This window comes from Anoplopoma fimbria, chromosome 13 (assembly GCF_027596085.1).
Source record: "Anoplopoma fimbria isolate UVic2021 breed Golden Eagle Sablefish chromosome 13, Afim_UVic_2022, whole genome shotgun sequence".
In the NCBI taxonomy this organism is placed as follows: domain Eukaryota; kingdom Metazoa; phylum Chordata; class Actinopteri; order Perciformes; family Anoplopomatidae; genus Anoplopoma; species Anoplopoma fimbria.
In genome coordinates, this window is record NC_072461.1 from 5,137,809 (window position 1) to 5,150,732 (window position 12,924).

The 12,924-nt window shown below is 38.9% G+C and overlaps 2 protein-coding genes across 2 annotated transcripts in view; one reads left to right on the forward strand and one right to left on the reverse strand.

The window, feature by feature from the left end:
* The window catches only part of vps13a (vacuolar protein sorting 13 homolog A), a 36,393-nt gene extending 32,938 nt beyond the window's left edge, over positions 1-3,455 (forward strand). The window contains 4 exon segments of the mRNA XM_054610646.1: positions 1,346-1,431; positions 1,710-1,833; positions 1,963-2,037; positions 2,279-3,455. Coding sequence (XP_054466621.1) covers positions 1,346-1,431; positions 1,710-1,833; positions 1,963-2,037; positions 2,279-2,329 — 336 coding nt within the window. The 3' untranslated portion in view covers positions 2,330-3,455.
* A 99-nt stretch (positions 3,456-3,554) lies between these two features.
* gna14a (guanine nucleotide binding protein (G protein), alpha 14a) lies at positions 3,555-12,230 on the reverse strand. The gene is made up of 7 exons (XM_054610647.1): positions 12,079-12,230; positions 6,958-7,142; positions 6,583-6,737; positions 5,437-5,565; positions 5,184-5,313; positions 4,926-5,079; positions 3,555-4,328 (listed from the first exon to the last, which is right to left on the reverse strand). The coding sequence occupies exons 1-7, from the start codon at positions 12,197-12,199 to the stop codon at positions 4,138-4,140; spliced, it is 1,065 nt and encodes a 354-aa protein (XP_054466622.1). The 5' UTR covers positions 12,200-12,230; the 3' UTR covers positions 3,555-4,137.
* Between the last annotated feature and the right edge of the window lie 694 nt (positions 12,231-12,924).

Consider the following 12,924-nt stretch of genomic DNA (forward strand, 5'->3'; position numbering starts at 1 on the left):
TCCCTCATCTGGCGTTTTGATCTGCTGATTGCGAAGAATACAGCATATGAGTCACATAATTGTCATTCTCATCAAAGCGTTCTGTAGCCCCTCATGTTTGTCCCTTCCTTTCATTCAGGTTTTTCCTTTACTTTGTCACCCATCTGGATCACCATCTTCAGACCTAGGCTAGGTTTGTGTGTGTGTAGGTGTTAGTGACAGAGAAGTCTCCTTATGCCAAATTAGACTAATTAACTAATGACACAAGTAAACTTGATGTCACATTTTATGCTTGTGTTTTATGTTTCCGTTGTAGCTAGATAAATAGGCTTCACATAGATTGTAACTTAATTGAATTTACTTTATACTTTGCGTGGGAAACTCTTGACAGCAAAGCAGATGGACAGAAGCGAATTGAATTAGTCTTGAGATAAAAAATAAAATATATATTTACAACAGAATCATTCTTTTATAGAGGTAAGACGAGGCCAAACACACTCTCACCTTGGTCTGAGTGGTTTGATGCGTCTTTAATTGACAATGTGACAGTAGCTGTCTGGGTAGAAACACGCTTTGGTTCTCTCTGCTCTGATCTTGACTCTTCTCTCTTGTCGTGTCCACAGAGGAGATTGGCCTTCAGTGAATGGCAAAGAACTGACTCAGAGGATGAGGGTGATAAGGAAGACTAGCTAGAAGCTAGAAGTGAAAGCTGTAGTGTAGCGTCAGTGCTTTGTCTTCAGTCTGTGCCAGAGTTATAGTTCACATTTGAAAGATTTAAGCAAACCAAATAAATGCCTCTGATTTAAGTGTTTCTATTTATTTTACATTTGTTTGTTGCTTAGTAATTTGATGTTGTTTCTTAATTTTTTCAGTGTCTTTATATTTTATTTTAACTCCATCACTTCTACTTTTTATCTTTTTCTTTTCTTTCTTCATTTTCTCACGAGCCACAAAGGAAACATTTCTTCTTGGTTTTTGGACATTCATTCACTGTCAAAGAAATCTCATAATCATAGATTTGTCTACTTTCTTTATTACTTAATCCGTCTTATTTATCATTATCATTCTGTCATTCACTGCCATCTTCTTCTCAATAAAATGTTCACACTTTAAACTTTCGCCTGCCATTATCTTTGTCTTTGTTTCATCCCATCATCCCTCACCACCCCACAATGTTTTCACTCTTTTTTTCCAGATTGTAGCTTTCCATTCTAGCTAAAACTTATTTACAGTATGCAGCTGTTGAAAAAAGTTTTTTTCCTATATACATTGTCTTGGAACATATACATCTTGGTACCTTGCTAGTTGTTTTTTTAGTCTTGCTGTTTTTTAATATTCACTCACTTTCCTTCTCTAATTTCCTCAGAAAATTGAGAATGGACGTTTTGCCAAGTACAGGTACTTTGCTCATGCCAAGGTCAATGATTCGGACTTCCTCATGATCACCAAGAGGTAAGTGTGGTTTTAACATCTGATTTGGCTACTTTTTCCCTTTGTGTTTGAGCATTATATTTTGTTTTCCTATCATGTTCACAAATACCCATTAATATGTGAAATCAGTAAATCCTTATTATTGTTTGTTATCTGGTTTAAAACGTGCTGTGTTTTTATAAATTGTATATAATTAATCTGTGCTCTTTATTAATGGCTGCTTAAATAAATCCCTCAGGAGTCTTCAAAGGGCATATGTGTTGCTTTGCCTAACTCTTCTGATGTGGTATCTTTTCCAGGGGAATATTTTTTGTGACCAAAGGCACATTTGGCCAGCTGACCTGCGAATGGCAGTATCTGTTTGAAGAGTTCACCAAGGATCCACAGATTGTAGAGAACCGGCGGCTTCGCATCGAGGCCAAGGTACAATGGCAGACCCTGCCAACCTAAGCTTAATTTGTCCCAGAGGAGTCTTATTAACTGATTTATAGCAGGGTTTAAACAATGATTTAGCAGATTGTTGCACTAAATACGTTGTGTTGTGTTCTTCAGGAGAGAGTGAAGTCTGTCTTCCATGCCAAAGAGTTTGGGAAGATAATAAACTTCAGAAATGCTGAGTTAGCCAAGGTGAGTGAACGATTCGCAATATGCTGCAAAAAGATACTCCTATTTATATATTTTATATATAGATTCCTATTTATTGTTGATTTGTTTAAGAAATGCCTGATTGTCATTTACTGTCTATATATTTAAACTAACCCACTTGTTGAAGTGAAACTTTCCCTGTGTCATCCAGTGCCAAGTTACTGTATGTGTCCAACCTGAAGTCCCAGTAAATGTTCTAACTTCAGTTCTTATTTGTTTTCAGTGGGTTCTTGCCAGATTGGATGATGCAAGAGAGAGTTTACCCAAATTCTGACTCATCAAGAAAGGCCAGAAATGATAATAATTTATCAAAAGAAAACACAAACAAAGTCTGTGTGTGTCAGTGCCTTTGTTCTTTACTGCATGCCACTTTGGTTTACCACCACGTGTGAGTCGTGGTAAACACTACTGTACGCTGACTGTTGGTGTGTGTCTGGGATGAAAGACTGCGCGAGGAGTGTGTATGTGTGCATGCTTAAGAAAAAGTGCTAGAAATGGATGGCGGACTTCCATTAATTTACTACAGAAGCTCAGAATACACTGAACCAAACGTCATCTTACTGTCTTCACTTTGATTGAACTCATCATTGTTGCACACACATAGTTTTTATGAAAACTAATTCAAAGCCTCGAATTTATTTTGCCATACTCAATCAAACAAACATTAAGTCACTGATTTCATCTAGTTTCAGTTTTATTGAACATATTTTAAGTTGTGTTTGGATGTAGAAGCTTCTCTGTTACATTGCAACAGCTAGTAAGAGAAATGTTAGAAAACAGCTTGAATAACATTGAGGCCAAATCACTTATAGTTGTTGTTGCACATTTAATGTTGTTCACTGTTTATTTACTGGATTATACAAAAAGGGAAACTAATTAAAATTTTGAGTATGGCTCTGTCACACACATAATTCAAATTGTGCTGTTTTCAAACCTGTTTTTTTTCTCCATTTCTTTCTTTAAATACATTTACGCTAGATGAAGACTGTTCAGTGTGTGATTTAGAGCCGCATGCTATTTTTATACCGTACTATCAAGCTGTTTATTGATCTAATGTAGTATCCTATCTGTATATATTCATCAAACACAATAGTCTGTATTATGGCGTTACAGATTATAATTTTGTGATTTTTATGTTTTTATACTACACATATGCAATGCCAACTATGTTGATGACTTATGCAGAGAAAAGTATATTTCGAAGAAATTAATGCAAATGATTAACAGCTGCTGTTCACTCTGATGTACATTTTAAAGGTTTGCTTTTGGTTTGAGGTGCATCGCAGTTTAATATGACTTAATATTTATGTTGCCAGTAATGTTTGTCATTTATGAGCAAAGTGTTCACTCCCCCCCCCCACTGTTTGAAAAAAAAAGAAAAATAATAAAATATGTGTTTCAAGTGCATCTCTTGTACCCAGAATATCTCAAGCACACAAATTGCACTCATAATTAAGTAACTATAATTCTTTATTGAAAATAACCATAAATATAATTTCTCCAGAGCACAACTTGGATTATTTACATCTAAACACACGGTGGCTGTGCTGACTGTCCTGAGTAAATAAGGCACTTGCAGGCAAAAGCTGTTAGAAAAAGAAATCTACACAATATTCAATCACAAAACTCAGGACTAAAGGGACTTTACTGCTATTGCACAGAAATTGTATACTTGGATCCTATTTCTGCTAACTTTTTTTAATAGTAATAAAATAAGTAGCCCACACAATATGTCAACAATATTACTTCACAATAAATTCCACATTCTTACTTCTACTGCAAAGTGTCATTTTCTTACAGCACATTTTCTAAAAGGCCGGAATGGGAACTACAGTACACAAAACACAATAAGAAAAACGGTAGCTTGGGTATGACCGTTACATGTTTGCATTCTCTTTTGCTGGATTTTTACAGGCACAAAAAATGAAAAATGTTTAAACCTTTGTATTAAAGAAAACCATATATCTTTTTAGTGAATATAATTGTTCTCTGTTTAAACAGCCAAGAAACGAGCCAGGTAAAGTTTTGTTTTAAGTAATTCTCCTATCTTGGCTCTCCTCATGTCTGTCCTCCTGCTCCTCCTCACACCAGATTGAACTCCTTCAGGTTGTGTCTGAGGATGGTGTCTTTGACGGCAACGAAGACGAAGCGGATGTTTTCGGTGTCTGTGGCGCAGGTGAAGTGAGGGTACATCGTCTTGTCTTTGTCCGGGTTTTGTTCTTGGTACATTTTCAGGATGAACTCTTGAGCAGCTGTCGGATCCTGCTGAGGTCCTGCAATTCAGGTTTGATTATTTCAATATGTATGGAGTAAACTAAAAAACTAATCAAGCTTTTTAGCTAAACATTTACAAATGTGATGAGAGACCAAATTTGACAAATATGAAAGGCATGCTGGTCAAGAGAACAGTTCTCAGCGCATGATGTATCTTGGTGTGTTGGAGGGTTGTGAATCTTTCAAAACACATGTTCAGTGTTTTGTATGCCACCTTTTCTACTTCATGTGCCACATACCACTCAGCTGCCAGTTGGTTAGGTACAAGCTATGTAAAACCAATCTAATACAACAGTGCTGCAATAAATCATGTTGAAGTTTACAATGGTTATTTGTTGAAACTGTATTAGAGAGGTGTTGATTCAACTTTATGATAATTTTGGAGGATGTAGTTTGTGGTGCAGTTGAACTTAAATGAATTATAAATAGAGGTTCATTTAGTCTGTCCTCATTGATAATAACTATTTAATGATTGTGGGCAAAACAGAAACGACTGTAAAAATGCAGGTCTGTTGTATAAGACTACATTAGTTTAAGCTGTTCCTAATAAACTGGTGAAAGAGTTGTACATCGCAAGCACAAACTAACTAACTAACCTGTGAATTCAGGGAAGTAGGTGGCTACATGAGAGTGCAGGATCTTCTCCTTGAGGATGTCGGTCTTGTTGAGGAACAGTATGACAGAGGAACGCTGGAACCACGGATAAGTTATGATGGTTTTGAACAGAGCCTTGCTCTCCTCCATACGGTTCTGAAATGAAAATTTCAGCAGATAAAGAGACAACAAACGATGACAATTTTTTTTTTAAAGGGTCAAAGTCTGGAACATGATCTGCTGTTGAGCTGAATTCTCACCTCGTTGTCGCACTCAGCCAGCACCTGGTCGTACTCGCTGAGCGCCACCAGGAAGATGATGGAGGTGACGTTCTCGAAGCAGTGGATCCATTTCCTCCTCTCTGACCTCTGGCCCCCCACATCCACCATCCTGCAGTGATGGCCAATCCCAACGACAACAACAACAACAACACAAAAGGTATGCAACATCACCTGTGATGCCTCATGTTCCTATGCAAGACATTTCCTGTTACATTGGTGTGTTATATCTCACCTGAAGATGACATTCTCCATGTCAAAGGGGTATTCGATGATTCCTGTGGTCGGCACTCGGACTCTGAGGATGTCCTGCAGGTCAGGTATATAAGAGGGTTCAGAAATTCGATCCAGGTCGGTGAGATAGCTGAAAAAAGGAGGTGAAAATGAGTTCAATGAGAGGAAATCTAAAGGAAAATAACAGAGTTGGGAGATTTGTAGCTATAAATCGGTAGAAAATGACATAACATGAGAAACCTGATTTATCTTACCATAAAATAAAGTTATGTGATCATACGTAAGTAAAATAATGTAACCTAATGTAAGTAAGTATTGTCATTGAAGTTAAGAGTGTGGGTTTGTGGAACATAAAGGGGAAGTTGAAACCATTAGAAAAGCATTTTGCTTCAGCAGAGAAGTACAAATAGAGTGTATTTTAGGACTCACTGCATTTGCATAGCTTAAAATAGAAACCAAAAGCTAAAAACAGTTGCCTTTCTTTTGCTTTTGTTTTATCTGGATCAATGGAGGCTTCACTATAAACAGGACCTTTAATTATGCTAATTTGAGTTCCACTACGAGCAGGTACTCGTCTATGTGATCAGGAGGGACACCTTCTGTGCTCATTGATGTTTCTTTTTTAACAGCGAGATACAGGGGGTCGGCTTTTTATACATTTTATCTCCCGACATTAAGGTCTAAATGCTCAAAGCCTTCTCCCCACTGCTAGGAAACACATCTGGTGGAGAAATACTTATTTATGTTGCGCTACGAGTGGTCAGATTTGAATATTCTAGAAGTCAACATAGTAAAAAAACAAAACGTGTACTTCTGATTTGAAGATACATTTATTGCAGGTTGTTAAAACCCCAAATATAAGGGAAAAATATTAAGGACATAACGTCAGTGTCTTCAAAGTAAGCTACAGCCCTGCCTATTATAATTCCAAGCAAGCCTTGCGAAAAACAATTGAAGCATATTACTTGAAGCATATTAACTTCATGGAGTGTGTCAACTGACCAGTTGAATATTTCTAGACCTTATTCTGTGGAGTTGAGGCTTCACCTTGTTATTTTGTCTGTCACATCTGTGGTAACTACTTTGCAGAGCTGTAGAGAGTAGGATCTCAACAAGGTACAAGTTGTACGGTGTGTTTAATGCTCACTATTTGGTGGAGTCGGACAGCTGGTATTCTCTGCGTCTGTCGTAGCACTCCTGGATCCCTGCATCGTCCCACAGACTCCGGATGGCCACCGCAAGGCTTTGATCGAACTCCTCCACCTTATCCACCTCCACCTCCAGAACTGAGTTGGCATGGCTCTATATGGACACGTAGACAATTAAAGAATGGTTCATCTCACATGTCCCACTTTATACATTCTTAAATTTAACAAATGCTTAGACATATAGCTTATTTAAAAATAAAAGGGGACTTTAAAGCTGTAAAACCAACATTTAGTAAAATGAACCTGGACTCCAAACATAATTTCTCACTGGTAGTAAAAGAAGCAGACCCAGTTTTATAGTGTCTGTAGGGTACCTGGTTCTGGGGATCAGCAAAAGAAATACTAAGCGCCTCCATGGCTCGGGTCATGGACTGCATGGAGGTGTAGATGTTCTGGTAGACCAGTTTGGCGTAGCTCTTCTTGTCCTCATCTGTGTATCCTCCTCCATGGATAATCCTCATTTGTTTGATAAAGGTACTCTTTCCACTCTCTCCAGTACCTGTCGGATACAGCGAGGCTTAAATCCAGTCATCATCTTTTCACACCCATCTGTCTGTTTCTGTGCAGCTTGATACTAGGAGTCAAGTTGAAGTTAGATACTAAAGTATGTACTTTATATTCAAATATAACACAGTGCAATAGAGGGGCGTGTGTTTGGACACATACCGGCTTTCCTCTGACAGTCAAACAGACAGACACACACTCTAGATAAAAGGCCGGCTCTCTACATAGTGACAATAAATTCTAAACGCACCTCCTCACATGTTCATCTAACCGTCTATGTTTAACACACACACACACACACACACACACACACACACACACACACACACACACACACACACACACACACACACACACACACACACACACAGGTTACTCTTCAGTTCTTACAGCTCAAGCTGCTTATTTTCTCATTCAGGCCACATGATGCTGAATCTATTTGTTTAACAAATGTGTGTTTGTTACCACACCTGAATATTGAAAGTTGCCGTGTGTGTGTGTGTGTGTGTGTGTGTGTGTGTGTGTGTGTGTGTGTGTGTGTGTGTGTGTGTGTGTGTGTGTGTGTGTGTGTGTGTGTGTGTGTGTGTGTGTGTGTGTGTGTGAAGATATACACCTGCATCTGTATCCCTGCCTGTCAGCAAAGTGTGTTAAAGCTCGGTGAGGAGTGTTACCAGCAGTCTTCTGGTTTCTTGGCTGCTTTGCATGGCATCGTGATAACTTGAGGCTTTACATCTTAGCAAACAAGGCTTAGACAAATTGTCTGCATTTGAATGCACCTTGTTTACAAGTCAAGTTTCTTGGAGATGAGGGGGGTTTCAGGCGAGACGGGCAGGTAAATACTGAGATGGAGGCAAATCGTGATCATGCAAGTCTGCTGTGATTTACTTATCCAGAGAAAGAGAGAGAGAGAGAGAGTCTGCTTACTCTTTCATGCCTGTAAGCATCCTGGTGTGTAAGTCTCTGGTAGGATTCATGTAAGGTCATAAGGTTTATTGTTATTGTGACATGTCTGTCTTTAATGTTGAATTTGGTGTTGTTATTTCAGTGGCTCTAACATCAGACTATTCTTTTTATTTCTCACCTTTGGAGCTGATGTTAAATAGAATCCAAACAGAAAGGATCTGCTCTTTTATTCATCTGTATGTTAATATAATGATCGATGATTCAACAATTTGATGACAAAAAATGTATTAATTAACTATTTATGCTGTAAAAGGTCATACAGACACAAACTTGTGTACAAGAATCAGCCAGTGTTGTGTTTACATTTCTAAACTAAGCTCTTTGCATTTGTTAGCATGCCACTACTTTTTATCTGATGAATGAATATTGACCATCTTGCTTTTTTCTCTCAAAGTTCTCTCTCTAAAGAACACCTTCAAATTGATTCCTGAGTGATTTACAGATGAAGTACTGTATAGATTAAATAAACATTTGATATGCTGGGGGTACTCCACTGATTTAACACATAGAGATAATTTGATGTGTCTTGTAACATGTATGTATCTACTTTAGCTACATTGGTGTCTTTGAGCACATAATAATAATAATAATAATAATAATAATAATAATAATAATAATAATAATAATAATAATAATAATAATAATACATCATATTTGTATAGCGCTTTAAAAGGTACTCAAAGGTGCTTTACATGATGAAGACAGAAACAAAAGAAATGTATGTCAGAGTGGTGCAGTGTGGTCATTTACAGTTTACCTGTGGGTGATGAATGCTGACCACAGATGTCTCTACACACACACACACACACACACACACACACACACACACACACACACACACACACACACACACACACACACACACACACACACACACACACACACACACACACACACACACACATACTTGGGTATTTGTATTTTTGGGATTATCACACCATTTATTTTGTACTTAATTCTATGCCACTATGTCAACACAATATTTCAGTTACTTGTTTTTCGTATTTGATGTGTTCTCCGTATTGAATGCAAAAGGGGAAAAAAACTAATAAAAATTAGATTTTTTGAATTTAACTGTTTGTCAGCTATTTCAGAAGGCTTTATTTCTTCTCGGGCACAGCAGCTGTATGATATTAGCGCAATCTAGAAAGGTTGCAAGCAAGAAATTAGTCTCTTTTTTTTTGCAAAGAGCAACCTTTCATCTCAATCCACTAAACCAAATGACTAATAGCTACTTGTATACTGTGCTGTATAGAGCGGTGTTGACATGTGTGCTTTGTCCTACAGATTTTAAAGTCTGGTCACTGAATGGACAGAAGAGGCAGAATGTGTTGGTGTTGATCTTTCATCCCGGTTCACTCCTACTCGTCGTCTCCAGAGACCTGACTGTGACCAACTAATGAAACCCACTGAGAGCTCTGAGTCACTCTGATCAGGTAAATACATTTAATAGTCCAGTACTTCCCAGGTGAAGACGATTACAGATTACTTGATACGTTTGTCATCTAACTGCTTATAATATTTGAGTTACCTGGAAAATGTTTAAAAAATCTTAAGGGTAAGATACAAAGCGACTTAATGCATATTGTGTGTTTTCAATGTCAATAAGGTTTCAATTGTAAAACTGAATACTGAGCCTTGATGACACAGTCATCTTTATATTGGTGATGTGATTTACTAATTCCTGCTAATCAGACATTTAATAATGTAATAATAATAATAACTTTATTTACACTATAGCACCTTTTAAAGTTCATAAACTGCAATGATAGGCAAAGTAAAAGCAGGATACTCAGAAGACAATAAAACAGCCAAACGGTAAGACCAAACAAAAGTGAAAAAAGACTCAGAAGTGCTTTAAAAGTGATCAGTAAAATATTCTAATAAACTGTTAATCTAACAGGGAGCCAATGGAGAGAAGCCAGGATTGGGTTCATGTGATGCCGTCTGTTAAAACCAGTCAGAAGCTCATAGCAACTGCATTCTGAACTAGTTGGAGGCGAGAGCTCTGTTCATCCGTTTTACCAGTCCACTGACTTGTCTATTGGGTCTATGGGTTTTTCCACACACAAACTTCCCAGCAGCTCTTATAGTAACTTTGTCTTCCTGGGCAGCAGTGAACTTTAGGTGCATGCTCTGTACCATAATCCACATAATGCTGAATGTTAATGCCTACGTATCAATGATTCTTGATTAATCTACTGTTCAGTGAGCTGATAAAATGTATTTTAAGGCAAATTAAATGGGAATTTTAAATAAATTGGGTTGAACCCTTTCCAAGAGAGAAATGGAGGCGAACCCATGGTTTATGTCCTGCTCAGGGCTGGATTTGCATGACTTTTGCATGAGGCTCGCCCGCAGCAGCTAGTTATGGCTTTCTATCACACCACTGACCGAGACCTTGACAGTGGCTCCTGTCCCTGAGGGGCTCCAACGCGGCTGCAGTAAAACTAGCTGTGTCCAGAGCACTGATAGTCATGGATGCTCTTTGGATGCCATGTTGCTATTCTGTGGTCTGTCACGTGTTGCCAAATCTAAAAAAGTGAACATAGAATACGGGGATCATAGCACTGAAAGGTTCAAGCTGAAGTGTCCATGAGCAAGTCAGTGAACTCATACCAGGAAGTAAGCTGTAAACCTGAAGTGAGGGGGAGAAGCTCCTTTTTTACATCTCTATGAAAGACCCCACAGTGTTTAAACATCACAGCCATTGAGCCGGACAACTCTGAAAAACACAGATAAGGTTTACTCACACTGTCTATCAGCTGGAAGAAGAAATGACTCCCTTCATATTTTACCCTCACTATTTGTTTTTCTTTACTCCCTGTTTTTCCTACTAATGCACAGATGAAGGCTGGAGTTTATCCCAACAATTGATTATAAAACGCCCACATGTCTCCAGTCCATCATGGAGCACCACCAGGGGCGCCGCTAGGGATTTTGGGCCCCATGAAAAGAATCTTTACAGGGCCCCCAACACAGCGGCAAAATTGAACCATTTTACGTAAATAGAGGGGGGGAAGGGGGGGCCCTGCAGGGGTTGATGCTTCCAAAACAAATAAAGGAATTGTTACCAGGACATGGAAAATAAAACATGTGTGATTATATGTTAGTTAATAACTTAGTGTCATTATTTTTTCTGTATTATAATTTCATCATCATTAGGGGCCTCTCTGGGCCCCCCTCCATCATGGGCCCCTAGAATCCGTCTCCTTTACCCCCCCTTTTCGGCGCCCCTGAGCACCACAACAAAGAGTCATCAACGCGCGGCTTTCTGATGGAATTTTACTGGAAATGAGTGCGCACGTTTTAGTTTCTATAGACAGTCCTGGACACTAGGAAACTCCTAAATACAATATCCCAAACTGTCAGATCTCTCTGCGCATGACTGTTTTCAATATTTCTATGGAAGGTGCGAAATAAAAAGGAGTCCAAGTAGACAAAATGAAATAAGCTTGAGAATTCTCCACGGCTGCTCACACCCTGAATGCTGGAGAACAGCCGGCGCGCACTGCACCACATCCGGAGACCAGGACGAGCAGATAGGAACTGTAGAGAACAGTTAGAAACTTGTGCCTCCTTAATCCTCGATCCACAGTTACATACATCCAACCCATCAAACATCTTACAATATATAGAAGCGACATCACTTGTTAAGTGTCTGCTTATTCCTAAATCATAACATCTATTATCATAAAAAAGCACAGTTTGCTCGACAGGTTGCTCAGTGCTGTCCCACCTGCCATGATACCTGCATGTCCAGGTGTGGCCAGGAAGGAGTGAAGTCTTCACTCAATCATCATTTGTTAAGAGCTTTGCAAGATTATTTTATGGCATTTTTGGGCAGACACAGAACAGATAATAATGTAGGTAGTTTAATTATCCTTAAAAGCATCATTGCATTCAATGGTTTTACCCCCTAGGTGTAAACTCCAGTCCTCCTCCAGGTGTGGTCCAGTGATGCTCACCTAACAGCAGCAGCTTCAGCTCCCTGCGAGAGTCCTTCTTGTCTCTCCGCAGCTGCTTCTCGATCTCCTCGTTGATCCTCTGGTTCTCTTTGTCCTCCGCCGACACACAGCATCCAGCCATCGTTCACACTGACCAGCTCTCTATCCAATTAGGCCTTTTTGCTGTCACCGTAAATAAATAAATAAATAGATAAATGCTTAAAAAGCCTATGGAGGTGTCTTCTCCACTCTTTCCCCCTTTTTTTCTTTCTTCGCTTCACAAAGTCAGCTGGAATAAACGCATAGCATCTTTAAAAGGTGATGCCTTCTTCTTCTATTAACTGAGAAAAAGCAGAGTATTAAAGAAGAAAATGTTGAATATCCCGCTGCTAAAACAGAGAGTCCTTCTATTAAAGTGAAAGTACCAGATATATATATATATTAAAAAAAAATGTTTTAGGAATAACAGGCGTTGACCCTCTCTGATGAGGTGCTGGGGTTGGTCTGGAAGCTGGATGACACTTGTTGGACTTTATGTCGCCTCGGGAGGGCGTGGCAAAAAAAAGAAAAGAAATGGGAAGTTGGGAAGTTCACATCCGCAGAGAGCAGACTGTGACGAGAGATCACTGTGACGTGATAAAGGATGAGCACTGAGGATGCCAGAGAAGGGACACTCATGCTTTACTCAAAGAAAGCTGCAAAAGCCAAGAAAAGTTGGAGCAATAGGCCATGATGACGTGATTGTCATCTGCATATAGCTTTCTTTGGACATGTGTACACATCAAACGTTTTACATGAGTTCAGTGCGTTGAGCTTCCCCCAAAATGTTGCATCTCCAAAGGAAGAGGGGAAAGTGAAGTATCGGTG